General features: G+C 31.4%; 1 protein-coding gene across 1 annotated transcript in view; it reads left to right on the forward strand.

Moving 5' to 3' along the window:
• Nucleotides 1-1,134: 1,134 nt before the first annotated feature.
• LOC127729525 (homeobox protein Hox-B7-B-like) overlaps nt 1,135-16,150 on the forward strand; it is a 35,047-nt gene continuing 20,031 nt past the window's right edge. Inside the window, exon 1 of the mRNA XM_052237362.1 lies at nt 1,135-1,722. Coding sequence (XP_052093322.1) covers nt 1,230-1,722 — 493 coding nt within the window. The 5' untranslated portion in view covers nt 1,135-1,229. The remainder of the gene's footprint in view (nt 1,723-16,150) is intronic.

Genomic DNA, 16,150 nt, shown 5'->3' on the forward strand with positions numbered 1-16,150 from the left:
TTAAGAAACACATTTATTTTTTTCGCTAAATTTGTTTCGTCAATGGTATAATGTGTGTTCTAGATTGTGTGGTCTTCCACAAAAGACATTTATATTAATTTGATCTGTTTCATTTTATTTTGATATATTTACTAGGTCCCGTTACTAAATTAACACGTGTTATATTAGAAAAATATGGAAAATAACTCCAAGGGTTATGTGGAATTAAATTAACATAAGAGGGTTTCTGATATTGTTTATGCAAATATTTCAATTAATTAATACATTTCCCATTATTTCGCATGTTCTGTTCTTGTTCTAACACATTAATGTTGTTATCTGAAAAAAATAATCAAGAGAAAAATATTAATTTAAATAAATATAAATTATTTTCAATAAAATTCTCCCATTACAGAAAAAAATCTGTACCTTACAAAATTAAGAAGAATAAAAATATACAATTTTTTATTAGTATTTTATTTATCTCGGCTGAATATTTTTTTTATAGTTGTTTTGTTTATTCGTCATGACAAACGCCGATAAAATCCTAAATTAACCAGATTTCTTTATCAAAAAGGTTTGTATATTTGGTTCATTTCTCTCTTCGCCACCTGAACAAAGATTAAAATAAAGAAGCCATAAACACACCATTATTCTTTTGTAATTAGGACGGTAACAGAACCCAATCATATTTCAATTCCGTCAGACAAGGCCTTAGCTTGTATCTATTTATCACTTATATAAATTTACTCAGTGCAAAGAAAGATCTCTTTGACTTAATCCATGTATTTACAGAAAAACAGATTGAAAAATATCTTTGACAGAATTTTTGAAAAATTTCTAAATAATGGGATATGTAGAGATAAGTGCCTTTGATCTTGTTATTAGACTTTTTAAACAAATTACAGTGATAGTGAACACCTTCTTTCTCACTTACCCAAATATTTACAACGCTCCGTTGAATTAATTTAGAATAAGTTTCACTAAGCTATTTGTTTATATAATCAACATAATTTAAAAATATAAACAGGCGGGTTGTTCAATTCATCTATGCAACGAAAACCGAGGAACTGCTTTACGCAGCGGAGGAAATCCAGACTCGAAGCTGTGAAGAATTAGGGTCATCAAAGGTCAAAACCGTTGAAATGTGATTGGTTGAGTATTAAATGTGTCAGTTATCTGTTGAAAGGGCTACAGGGTCCCTGAGACATCTCAAACAAATTTCTGGAACTGAAATAATATTTTCGTAGATGGTGTCCTCACAACAAAACTCTGTGAACGGCTCTCACACTTACAAACATTTTGGAATGAGCTCGTATTTGCCCTTACGACATACGGCGTCGACAAGAGGTGATGATCTACATGGTACAACAGAAAATTCATCATACATGGATCATTTTTTGAACATCCCCGATATTTGTCCAACAGGGGCTGACTATAGGTCCCAACGGTACTACATGGGATATAACCAGGCCGAAGCATGTCGTATGGAGGCTCTACAACGGACTCATGATCTCAGCCAAAGAATGGGTATGCACGCGGGACGTCCATCGTTTTACCCTAATATGAGTGTTTCTGGGAATTTACGTTATAGGGAAACTTGTCCGGAAAATATCCCTACAAGTAATAATATAAATAATGGAACCAGTAAAGATCCAATTAGTCCGTTGACACCAGGGACCCCATCTGGAAATGAGGACGGCGAGCCACCACCGCCGTTCTATCCGTGGATGTCAATTGTAGGTTAGTAGCCTTGTTTTATTTCATTTTACAAATAAAATACACATAAAACTAATGATTGGGCAGTAAAAATGGATATATGACCCCTCATCTGGGAGATTGTTCGTTCAATATAGTTATTACAAATTGAGATGGAAACATATTAATACAAATGTCAAAATTCATTATTTATTATTGTCCGGAAAATAATAATAAAGATTTCTTAACCACAGAACATCAATTTCTATCTTGCGGCATTTTTTAAATAAATTTTTCTAGTGCATAGTGATTTAAGGATAAACATGTATTTATTTTTACGATATGTTTACGTCCTTAAATTTATTGCTAGTATTTGATATCGAAAATTTTCCCTATTTTATTACGAAATTTATTACTAAGTAACGCTAGGTTTCAGATATCAAATTCATTTCTGCTTGACATTTAGAACTTGTTCTATAAGCACAAGCATTTTCTTTTGCCATAACATTTTCATTTTATTTCTTTTGCCCTCAGAAACCCTCAGATACTCGGCAATAAAAATGCAATACCGACATTAAATCAACGCACACTGTCGGTTTTTATAGTTTTCAGAAATTTGTTCTCCATTTACAAGATAAAATTGTTTCTTGCTACTTTCCTACTTTTACAAGAGTAAAAAATAAACAATGAAACAAATTAGGTGAATATATTCTTTGAAATTTATTCGTTATATATAAAGGAGGTGAAAATGTAAATAAAAAATTACTGAGTGTAGAAATTCCCTCCTAAATCATTTTGTAAATTGAGCAATGTTTCAGGGCAATGAAATAAATGATCACTATGAATATTTAATAGAAATTGTACCCGCATGTAACAAAAATAGCAATTAATTGTTGAAAATGGCGAGAATGATTAACTTAAGTGTTGTATCCTCATTTCAACAAATTTTAAAATTCAAATTTAATAATAAAGACATTTTAATGACAGAAATTACAAACGACACTTCATTGTCAAATCATGTACTGCCTGTTAACCGAGAACTTCACAGGGAGTAACAAAAACATATAAAAATGAGATACATTGCAAAATTCATTTTAAGACACAAATTGTGAATACAATTAAAGGAGTTCTTGTACAGTCACTGTCACTTGTAAATAACATAGCTAATGAGATATTGTACTAAATATATTCGATGAAGTCTCATGTGAATTTTTATTTATTAAAATGACGAAGATGATTCTTTGTTTTTCTGTAGTACTCATAAAACAAAACAACTACATCTGATAACGACAAAAAATATTCAGCTTTTCACTCACGAGTTGTTTCCCCTGGATTACAATTTTACCAGTTATAACATTTGAACATCAATTTTTTTTTTTGGCGAATTGCCTGATCAAAATAAAGATAAAATCACACGAAAAGTTAAAATTAAAAACAATTAACGCCTGTATTAAATTATAATGACAGAGTTAAAGGTAAAATATTTGACCCTTTCAAATGAGAACATTGTACCTGATCGTTGTTAAAGCCACACTATTTTTTGTTTTAATTTTTTAGTAAATATATCGCAAATATATTTCAGACTGACAAAAAGTTACAAAACAAATCCCCGAAGTTTCAGATGTTCCGTCTAGACGGATAACTATGGATTTATTCATTTTGTGATGTAAAAGTTCAACTGCATATTTTTGAGATTAAAATGTTTAATTTCCATTACATGCTCACAGTCAAATATCTTTTATCAAAAGCGATCTTCTAGCAAATTTCATAACATGAATAGAAAAAAATAATCGTTGAGGTTTCTTATATTAAAAAAAAAATGACTTTAATGTTTATACTAAAACATTCAAAGAAGGAAAAAAAGTACAGTGTAATTATCACTATTTTTTTCTATTAATTGAATATTTAGATCGATATGACTTCATAAAGGCTATCTATAGGAAAAAAGTTATACAAAAAAGGTTATTTTCCCCTTCAAAATGCAGCATAAAGCTGTCTAATGTTTGTAATATCATTTTGATGTGAATATATGTAAAAAAAAATCAAGATTTAAAATTATTATAACACAAAAAATCATTCAGATCTTGTTCACCCTTTTACAAGTCATTATGGCCATTGACAAGAAATACAAAATGTCATTCAAATAATTTTTGAACTTGAAAAAACCACAAAGAAAATATTGTTGAAAGTTTGAATAGGGTTATACAAACGTGATAATCCGTGACGTATTATGGCTGTCCAACAAAATGGGAAAATAATCAACTGTTTAATAGGTAGTGCTGTTCAAATCTCAAAGATCCACAACCAAACTATTAAATTATCATTATTCCTGACAGTATTTGATGGCGGATCAAACTCATTCATAAAAATACAAACTATCATCAAACACAATAATATTAATGTCAGATCTTAATAAACGTATTTGTATTATTTAATAGCTGCTTCGTGATACCTTCAAAGTATTTGGGATTTGGTTTTGTTTTGTATTGGTTCCTGAAATTGAGCACTTTACTGATATCTACTTGTTTTCATTTCTTTTGGGAACAAAACATTTTATTGTTATAAATCAGCCTTTAGTCAAACTCTAGAAAATCAATTTTAAAAACGTGTGTTAAAATTTTATGATAATGTACACAATATGTGAGCAAGGAGACGACTAACCATTTAAAGATCAAACGATGAAGAAATGAATAAATATTCTCGATGTCTTGGGATATTTGTATTTGTGTCATCTGGTTGCTGTTACTTTGACATACATCCACATCCCCTTTCATTCATACATGTAAAGATAACCGTGCGATCTTAAACAATATGAAAAGACCCAACAGAAACCACACGATGCTAGATGCAAGAGAAACACGAAAGTCGGTTGTCCGATGTAAATTTTGAGACCCCAAACGTGAGAGCAAATGGAGATCTTAAAAATAACTGGAACCGTAAAATCCAGAATTTCTGATAATGATAAAGCTCATAATAGTTTGTCTTTAGTTAAATCCTTTACTATCAAACATCAACGTTTAAACTCATAAAAATATTTTTTTTGCTCACAGAGCTAACCTTCCTTTATAAAATAATACCATTGTAAATAAACCATAAATATATTTTATTTGTGGCCTAAAATTAAAATACTCTATCTGTTGGGCGAATGTTTCGACCTGTCCATGGCTATTTAGGTAAAAGAAACTTTATACTATATATATAAAATACATACAAAATAAGATTTTAAAGAAAATATGTTCATTTTAGAAGGAAATTGAAAAATTCTTAGATTTTATGGAATCTTATAGAAATATTTATTTATAGAATATTACAAAATATATTGCGCATTCTCCATTTAAAAGAAAATAAGAATATCAAACCGAATACGTCATCAAGGTCGTTTTTATCTGTTTTTTTTCTTCATTTCGGGGGACAAGTGATTTTGGTATTGGTGTCAGATATTTTGTAATCTGCCTCTGTTAAATCATTTTGTAACTGCCCAAGACTAGGCCGATTTAGAGCTTGACATGCTGTTTGGACATTTGTCTATTGTTGGAAACCGTATGTTGACTTCTTCATGTGGTTGCTGTTCTGTGGCGTCTACCCCTCAACTTTTATTCTTTATATGTAATACCTTCAGTCGTGACAAAATATGTTTAATGCAGAAGATGAACAATTCTTCTTTGTTGTCAAATCATAGGTTACAGCGAAAAGAAGACAAGATGGATTCTTATTATAATGTATATATTTAAGGGTTTAAAGCATATAGCGTTTTGAATTTATTATCTATTTTATTTTATATTTTTAAAATGGCGCCATTGTTGTCTACTTTTGCTGTTTACTTGTGCATGCTGTACAGTTTTCCTTGTTGCTGAAGACTTACATTAACGTTTTTTTTTAATGAATATTGTGAATTTTCTTGTAACGTATACCCTGTTAAACAAGCTTTACAAACTAAGGAAGAGAAAGATATTTGTGGAAATATTTGAATCTTAATTAAGTTCAAAAGCACAACGCAAGTTTGCAAAAAAAGGGATTGCATGTTTTAAAAATATTACATATTTCAGGATGATTCTTTTCATCAAACGTTAGCACTATTAAATCAAATATTGAGTTTAAAAAACAATTCTTATCAGTCCATATATTTTCACCAAGGAATCCGACTAAATCCCATATATTAGATAGATAGTTTATTATTACCTCCACGGTTGCATTCTGGGAATTAGTATGAAATCAAATTGTACTTCAATTGAAAAGCTTAATCTTAATATGGATTCATTCATTTATTAGATGTTTAAAAGATATGTAAAACAAATAATACAGTCACCATGGTTTTAACTTTTTATAATGAAAAATGAAACAACACTATATAAATTGCATGCGTCTGAAGCGCTTTTCTGTATTTACCTTCATCAGGAATCTATGGTCAACTTTGTCTGAGGGAGTTGAAACCTTAGTTTCTTTATAAGAAGATTGAAGGTCGGTTTTTATAATTTTGATTTTGAAGTGAACCAATTAAAAATGGGGAACGATTGAAGAGGGTCTATGTTTTAGAAGTACTTATAAGCGCAACCATGAAAGTTATATAACCTTCTAATGTAAACTCCTTTATGCAACTTTTCATGATTATAAAGAAAAGGAAAGAGTAAGCTGGAAGTCAACAGAACACGAAAATTATTACTATAAGTATTTAAAAAAAAAACTGCTGTTAAACAGCTGTTTTTCAAATTTGAATTTTATACGTAACCCCTTGTAAGGCTCTAATTTCATATCCTTCCGCTTCAATGTAAGTAAAATTATCTGACCATATACCTTTCAGAATAAATCAAAGTAATTATCTTCACACTTACTTATTACCAGATTTTGCATTAACTTAACCTGGCATTAACTTGACCTGCTGGGGCAATAAACATCACACACCGATTAATCAATCAATCGACCAATTACTCAGTTACCAATAATCAACTTATCAAGCAAGATTGTAATTCATCTGTCCACTTTGAATAAACTTCATGAAACATTTCTATATTTTCTATTAAAAGAGAGGCGAAAGATATCAAAGGAACATTCAAACTCACAAGCCAAAAAATGAACTGACAACGTCATGGCTAAAAAAGAAAAAAAAAGACTAACAGACAAACAACAGTACACGAAACACAACATAGAAAACTAAAGACTGAGCAACACGAATCACACAAAACACATCATAGAAAACTAAAGACTGAGCAACACGAATCCCACAAAACACAACATAGAAAACTAAAGACTGAGCAACACGAATCACACAAAACACATCATAGAAAACTAAAGACTGAGCAACACGAATCACACAAAACACAACAAGAATAGTTCAGCATCCTACTGAACAGTAAACGATAGTTCTTCAATAGGCCCCACTTTCAACTTTCGGGGAATTGAAGTTCAGTATCTTTGAACAGGAATTGATCGTTCTGTGAACATTTCAGTTGTGTGCTATCTTGTTCTCAAGGGTGTATAAGTGTGTTCTATCAACAACTTTTTTCAAACATTTGTCCTAGACGATCTGTATCTGCAACTGTGATTTTTAACAAGCAATTTATCTATCTGATTTCATGCTTAAGGAATTTTTTTAATCTTTAATGCTAGTTGGTCAGTATTTCATGAAAGGTATATCTTCAGGGAATTTGTGCTCGTTGCTTAATGTCTGGCAGACAAAAGAACAGAAATGGAATAAAAAAAATAGGCTTTCTTTAATTAATTCTAGGGTAATAATTTTCTGCGATTTAGTACTATAAACTTCTTTAAACAAAGAAACGGGTATAATCACACAGAAGCAAATTGTGCTCTTCGATAAGCTTTCTATAAAAAAAACTTGTTTTGTAAACTGTTGTTATAAAATGTTTAGGAACATATATGTCTATACTCATCTCTCTCAGTTTTTCCAACACACCTGTCTCACCTTCCTGTAAACCGACCTTTCTGTTAACCTATGTTTTACTTTCCTTTAAAAAAATATATTTTACTCCACCATTTCTTTAGGTCCTTTTTTTTTTACATTCATTCATACTATAATGTCAGTACTTTTTTTGTCTTTCTGTTATTTCTGGTGTACCCTTTTCTTTGGTTCAGCTTTCAGCAAAACTGTTCTGTCATTCTTAGTCTGGAGACATTTTTTCCTAAAGACTTTCATTAAGAACCTTTAAAATATCGTTACTTGTTTTAAAATGTATATAGAAGGTCAACTCCCTCAGGCAAAGTTGATAGACGAATTTTGGCTATCGTTTTTAGGTCCTTTTTGATCATATAGCTCTTCAACTGTTTAGGTTCTTATATACATACTTGTCTTTCACATTTTCTGCTTTGAGAGTTCTTGATGAAGGTAAATCCAGGAAAGCGGTCCGGATGCACGAAATTTATATGGTGTTGTTTTTATCTTCTTCAACGCTAAACATATTCAAGAATGCCAAGAATTCGAAAGTACATTGGACAACAGAAGACCGACACAACTAAAAAAGACAAGGAAAGATTGAAAAACAACATACAACGATGAAAAAATAATACATGCAAGCAAATAACAACACTGAAACCCAAAGCATAGGCAACATGTAGTCGTAACTCCGTGATCCGGAAGGGCTATCTTACTCTTCTAAATATTATCCATAAAACTTCCAGTTTCCTCTAAACGGCTGTTCTATCTTGGTTTCCCTGAAATTTCATATGCTCTATGCTTAGCCATTAGATATATGAGTCATTCTTGAAATTGTAAGCAAGAAAAAGCTTTTGACTTGTATGTGTCAATTAACTGTCAAGCGTCATGTAACTGTTTCGTGTTTCATTCATAGAGATGAAGTAATTTGACATCCGTTTTAAATGTAGTGAGAATGTCGTTTTAGGAAAAGAGATAATTATATGGATTGCATCTTTTTTTCTATGAAAGATATGGTTACCATAGAGATAATTTAGAAAATATGCCTAGAGGATAGTGTTCAATATTTTCCTAAAGAAAATTAAGTTTTGGAAGCAAAAAATGCAACGGAGCTTACGTAAATTGTAATTACACATTTCCGTGATGTTTTAATAAAAAAAAGCTAAAACTATCCAAACAAGGTTGGTAGAGCATTTTCTTGAAAACTGATATTGTTTAAAATTAGATGTAATTGGTTGTCTTGAAATCTAACAAATCAATCCATACACGTTCTTTCATAAAATATTGTCTAGGATTTCCGTTATTATAAACTTTTGAAAGTCCAGGACAACGAAAATAGTACTAGATAATGTAAATATACTTATTTTCAGACATAAAAACCTATCTTGGGTCGTTAATACTTTTTTAGAGTCTGGTTTGGGCTTCTTAAAGTCTTTGTAGGTGATGATTGAGGAATAAGCATTACCTTTTTTCCTTACTTTTATTGTAATCCTCTGCAGATGTCAGCATAATGGCAAGCACATAATTATACCAGTAACTTTGTTAAAGAGGGTTAAAAAGGAAATAAAAACATGATTAGAAATGGACATGTATGAAATCTAAAATAAGCTTAAAAGACTCATATATATATATAGAGTTATTTCATATTGTTTGATAAATTTTGCTTTGTTATGGAGTATGAATATGCTTTTGACTTTTCGGGATTTCGTTAGATCTGAATGTAAACCGTTGTATGTTATATCTGAATATCAACCGTTGTATGTAGGCCACCAATCAAGATTCTTCTATGTTGGTAAAACTGTAAATCAGATCCAATATCCATAATTGCGTATTTTTTGACGTTATAAAGCAAGAAAGCCTTCGGCGACAACAAGGAACTATACTCCTGTACAGATTTTTTGTCCATAAATCTGTAAGATCAAAACTAATGCCCGCATGACAAGTCTTTTCCAATATATTTGTTCGGAATTGACACAAACTATAGATGAATACTACGAAAAATCATAAAGATTTCGTAATATTTTTGATTTACAATGCTAAAATGTATATTGATTGTATAAGAAATGAGAAAAGGAGAAAGCTAGAAAATTGACCAGAACATAATATTTATTGACGCAAGAATATAAATCATGTACATATGGTGAGGGATGAATATTTAACCGATTGCTGAAACGAAGGACAGAGCACTGATAATTCATATTTCTTTTCAATGATTCGATTCCCACGTTTTGAAAGAAATATTGCTTTAAAAGTTTTTATTTGAATAATGTATTTAAACTTTTATTTGTTAATTGTTGTTCTCGAAAGTATTGCTACCCGAACCATTAACTTCAAAGCTGCAACAATTAGTAAGATAGTATATATGTATGTTGGGAATTCGTCGGTTCTTTTCTGTTGAATGGTGTAAATATGTTTCTGCAAGTTTTAACTATCTCAGGTTATGTATTTTAGAAACATTAGTTTTAAGTTTAATTTTAGAATAAGCCCAAACTTGACTTTAAAGCAATATAGTAACAGCTAATGGATAGCATTACTTTTTTGTGAGCGAAAAAACGAAGGCGGGTTAACTGATTTTACGAGCCTGATGAGATCATTGTTATATCTTACTAAGAACTTCAAACAATTTTACTGCGGACAGGTGTGAACAAACAGGTGTGCCCTCATAGTAGTTTTATGCCTAAGTTTACGAGTAGCTTATTCCGTCAAGTATAATTTTATGTCCCAATCTCACATATTTCTCGCTGGTAACTGTAATGGCCGCCATAACAATTGCAATCACTTATGCATTCTTAAGATTAGAAATATGCAAGAATTGGACAACCATTATCTCTAAAATGAATTTGTTTTTCGTTATTCCTATTATGATCCGAGAAGTACATCAAACTTTATTGCTCGAGTGACCATAAAAAGGACATAAAGGGACTTAATCCGGTCACAATTCCGGTATTTGTAATCCAAAAGTAAACAAGTTTGTCATTCCTCGATTTCCATACGTCATGCTTGTGTAATGTTTTGGCATAATTCAACCATTTGTCACCGTCAAAAGTCCGAGTAACCCACACGTGCAGGTGTGACAGAGGTCGTTTGCTCTCAATAGGGTCAATTTAGATAATCTTAAAGAATAGGTCTCTAAAAATATATTGAAAGAACGGAAGATAAACCTTTTAGACTCTCACTCAGGACATTTATAGAACCGTTACTACTGACCATTGAAGTACTATATCTTACTTCCATGTACTGACTAAGCTCATATATTTTTACTAAAATGTTAGGATTTTTAATATGCGAGGGAGGTAAAAGAGACAGAAAACATTAATTTTACCTTTCGAGTGACAATTCTTATTCTTGTTAATCACATTTCATATACAAACTAGTTGCTTAAAGCGTCTAGAGTTAAATTAAAAAAAACCAACCTGCGACACCATTATTTCGAGACAGCCAATGGCTACTAACATTAACTTGTCCACTTTCTCAAATTTCAATGCTAATAACAACATTGATAGTTCAATAAAAAGATCTAAAAATGATAATTTATCATGGGAAACAATGGAAATGGACAAACAAAACACTGTTATGAAGAAAAGATGTGCGGTGTGTGTAATTGAGACAGTAACACAACGACAAAAAGAACAGAAAGACATTTGGAGGGCAACATATTACAGACCTTAACTCCGGACATGAAGGTGTAGGAACACCATTACAAGCTCTGAACCGCTCGGGTTTAAAAACGTTGTGTATAAATAAAAAAAAATGATAAAAAAAAAGAATTGCAATCAACAACAAATTCTCCAAAAAAAAAAAAAATTACGCAAAACAACCAATGAAAAGGGTCCCGACTTGGAACAGGTGACGGGGTTATACAAGCAATAACAAGATTTTCGACTTGGGACAGATTAAAACATCCAAAGACAAGGTTTCTGTCTTGGGACATGGTAAAAACCCGGAACAGTTGAAGAGTTATATGACCTGAAAGGACCTAAAATAACAGCCACATCCATCTTAGTTCAACTTTGCTTAAGGGAGTTGAAACCTTAGTTGTTGATATAAATGAAATGAAATTAAACGTGCATATATTTTTAACTTCATCTTTCTATAATATTGAATTAGTCATGAGTATATATAGCACAATTGAATTTGGTATATAATAGATTTTTACTCGAAAGCATTGCTATAAACTCTTTATATGTGTAAGCAGGCATGGTACAAAACTTTTTGAAATATCAACTTATTGAATTAAAGGAATTCCAAAATTTTGATGGTTGTACGCTATATGTCCAGCGGGAGATATTTCATGCATATTAAGGACAACCGTAGTGCAAAAAAAAAGGTTCCTATTTTTAGTAACGTTTCAATGGCGACAAAAAGTTAATACGATGTTTCAGCACACTTTTTACTCTGAATTTAATTAAAATCATGAATTAAAAAAAACAATAATTGGATACATGAAAAGAGGCAACCGTTTAAGGAAGTGGGGATCAATGCTAGTTTATTTATTACTAATGCGTCCCTCGATGACAAAACAGAGGAAATGAAGAAAAAGAAAGCGCCTTGCTTAAAACTGACATGTGGGTAACTTAGATTTCGAATGAACTTAAAGCAAGTAGAGTGCAAATAAGTAGGCGTTTGTTGGTAGGCGAAATCCCAAAATAGAAAGTTGTTTAATATTAATAGTTCGTAATAATTTGAAAATTGAGGCCTTTTCCGAAGTTTTTGTGCTCATTGACGAACGATTAAACATTTAACATCTAAATGCATGGCCCTTGAAACTTTCTTTGATGCTCAAGAGTGATATTTTTGCACAAGTAAAATGTAGGAAATTCAATTTCCACAAAATTCCAAAGTACAAGTGTCCACGAAGAAGCTGATAATAATCAATTCTTGTTGAGCTTTTTCTTAACGAGTATTCAAAACTTAATACATATAATGATTTTCTACAGGTATTTTTGTAGGGAGGTTTAGTCCTAAAATTAATTTTCGATCTTGATAATGGCACATGATATTGTGAAAACTGCAGGATAGATGTATTCATGTGCATAAAAGCATAAAACAATGCACTCCAATGACAATTATGATATGTTCTACCATCACATAACGTTTAATCATCTGTAAGAAAATAGAAAGATCTTCAAAGTCATAATTTTGTTCAAGGACATAACACCGGAACAGTACTCTTCAGGTGCAAGATACGAAAATCCTAGAACATAAATATACCGGAACAGTACTCTTCAGGTGAAAGATACGAAAAGCCCACAGAGAAGAAAAACAGTGTTCATGCACATTTTGATATCGATTTTGATCTCATATTATAGCCTTCTATTTGAAGCTGGGACTATTATACTAACTATTAATATAATAGTCCCAGTTGAAAGATAGAAAAACATGTTAATAAAAAAAAAGTCAAAAATCATTATAATATTTTAACTTTAGAAATAAATATCTAGCTTTAAAGTGTTCCAACAAATTAAAAATACCTTGTAAATGTGAGAGAAAATAGTTCATATTTGTCATATATAGGCCCTAAATTTTAATGTGATATCTTTAAAATCTGATTACGGGTGTTAACAGTTTTAGCATTGAAAGTTAGAGAAACCTTGAACTGCAAACACGCCTGACTTTGTTTAAATAATACAGAAAATAATTGTATAATGTAGATAGTTTTATCTTACACCTTATTTGAACCAATTGACCGTGTAGGCACATAATTAAAGACCTTAGTCACTTTACTTTTTATTCATATTGTCCCTCGTTTTATATTTTATATCTAAATAGAAGAAATAAACAGATATGGGGAAAATCCTACACTAAGATATAAATATAATGAAAATTAAAGGACATCTAAAACCGAAGTCTCAATCTCAATCGATGTCTTTATTGTCTTCACTAAAGACGAAAAATATTCGTGCCACGAAGCAAGCTGAATAAATGACCTCGTAGGATGTAGAAGATCTTTTATATTGATACTATATTTATAGGTTGGTACTAATTTTATGGTATCATTACGTATTCTTCTGCATATCATTATTCATCGTTTATATGCAGATATTAAAATTTTTGTTTGCATTAATGCATTAAAACAAATGGAGCAGTGTAATGTGACTTTGTCAAATCTGGAGTTTTATTTCGTATTTTTCGCTTTCTAGTTTTTATACGACCGCAAAAAAATTTTTGTGGTCGTATATTGGTATGACGTTGGCGTCGTCGTCGTCGTCGTCCGGCGTCGTCGTCCGAAGACACATTAGTTTTCGCACTCTAACTTTAGTTTAAGTGAATGGATCTCTATGAAATTTTACCATAAGGTTCAATACCACAAAAGGAAGGTGGGGATTGATTTTGGGGGTTACGGTTTCAACAGTTAAGGAATTAAGGGCCAAAAAGGGGCAAAAAATAAGCATTTTTGTAACTTCCAGACATAACTTGTGTGTAAGTGTATGGATCTCTCTGACATTGTACCACAAGGTTCCATATCACAAAGGGAATGCTGGGATTGATTTTGGGGTAATTGCCTCAAAATTTTAGGAATTAGGGGCCAAAAGAGGCAAAAAACAAGCATTTTTCTAGTTTCATGACAATAACTTGTGTGTAAGTGTATGGATCTTTATGAAATTGTACTAAAAGGTTCCATATCACAAAGGGAAAGCTGGAATTGAGTTTGGGGGTAATTGCCCAAAAAGTTTAGGAAGAAGGGGCCAAAAAGGGTGCAAAAATAAGCATTTTTCTAGTTTCCAGACAATAACTTGTGTTCAAGTGTATGGATCTCTCTGAAATTGTACTGCAAGGTACCATACCACATAGGGAAGGCTGGGATTGATTTTGGGGGTAATTCCTTCAAAATTTTAGGAATTAGGGGCCATAAAAGGGCATAAAAACAAGCATTTTTCTAGTTTCAGGACAATAACTTGTGTGTAAGTGTATGGATCTTTATGAAATTGTACTGCAAGGTTCCATATCACAAAGGGAAAGCTGGGTTTGATTTTGGGGGTAGTTGCCCTAAACGTTTAGGAATTTGGGGCCAAAAAGGGGCAAAAAAACAAGCATTTTTCTAGTTTCCAGACAATAACTTGTGTTCAAGTGTATGGATCTCTCTGAAATTGTACTGCAAGGTACCATACCACAAAGGGAAGGCTGGGATTGAGTTTGGGGATGATGAATCATAAGGGGGTTCAATAATTTGGGGGGGGGATTTTTTTTTCCTTTTTTTTCTTTAAAATTTTCCATTTTAAATTGGTTATTTTTGATTTATATATAAAAGCAAATAATAATGATATGGTTTGAATAGGTAAATTAAAATTTTTTAAGTTCTTAGACCACTTTCATTCTGTGTCAGAAACCTATGCTGTGTCAAATATTTAATTACAATCCAAATTCAGTGCTGTATCTAGCTTGAATGTTGTGTCCATACTTGCCCCAACTGTTCAGGGTTCGACCTCTGCGGTCGTATCAAGCTGCGCCCCAGCGGAGCATTTTATTGTTGATAGTTATAGTTTGCAATTATGGTGGTATATGTTAAACGATATTAAATTCACTCGGAGCTTTTCATTATTCGAGCCTGTTTTAGAAAAGCTCTCTGTCACCAAATCATCGTTGAAGACCATAATGTGATCTTCTGAGGATCATATTAATTTTCTCGATCTTTCCTATACATTTACATCACATATTCTGTCCTGCTGTTTAAGTTTTAGAAAAGCTCTCTGTCACCAAATCATCGTTGAAGACCATAATGTGATCTTCTGAGGATCATATTAATTCTCTCAATCTTTCCTATACATTTACATCACATATTCTATCATGCTGTTTAATTCATTCACAAACATGACAAATAAGATACCTTCCGATTGTAAACAAATTATGGGCATTATTTTTGCCTAAAATATAAATAGAAAAAAAAACAACATATTTTTAATGAGCTTAAATATTAAAAAATAAATTCTTTTGCAAACATTCAACTTTACATACTCCCTCACATTTGCATACATATATAAATATTATTGGCAATACATACTTTACATAAACCTTTTACTTCAAGGTTAATTTTGATATGACATTAATACATGCATAGTCATATCATACATTTGTTTTTAACCACATATATGGTAAATTATGATTCAACTATAAATATTGCTTTTGTTATAGACCTTTTTACAGCAAATACTAGTACCACAAATGTCAAATATTTTCTCTAAGAGATTCAACATGACGCAAAACTGGGTTATCTACCTTCTCGTGTCAATTTTTTTGGACTCGCTGTAATTAAACTATAAATGCGACTTCGCTAAAAACAAAAAGTAGGGCATAGTAACCACAGACATCACACACATTAAAAATGTCTGGCAAGTAACCCTTATATTTCATTTTCTTTCTTTAAGACCTATATTTCAAACACGCATCTGTTGTAAAATATCCCATAAATTAATGTTATTTTTATTTATATAAGGCATACAGGTATAATTTATTCCTATAAATTGCACAAGAAAAATATTATAATTTTAAATTTCGAGCATCCCAATGGCAGATTTTCGTTCGTTTCTGGTCGTTTCGATCGATCACAATCAGTCTAGTTTTTTGTCTTTTATATTTGTTTTTGTTTACTTT

The sequence above is a fragment of the Mytilus californianus genome, unplaced genomic scaffold (genome assembly GCF_021869535.1).
Source record: "Mytilus californianus isolate M0D057914Y unplaced genomic scaffold, xbMytCali1.0.p SCAF_2, whole genome shotgun sequence".
Lineage (NCBI taxonomy): Eukaryota > Metazoa > Mollusca > Bivalvia > Mytilida > Mytilidae > Mytilus > Mytilus californianus.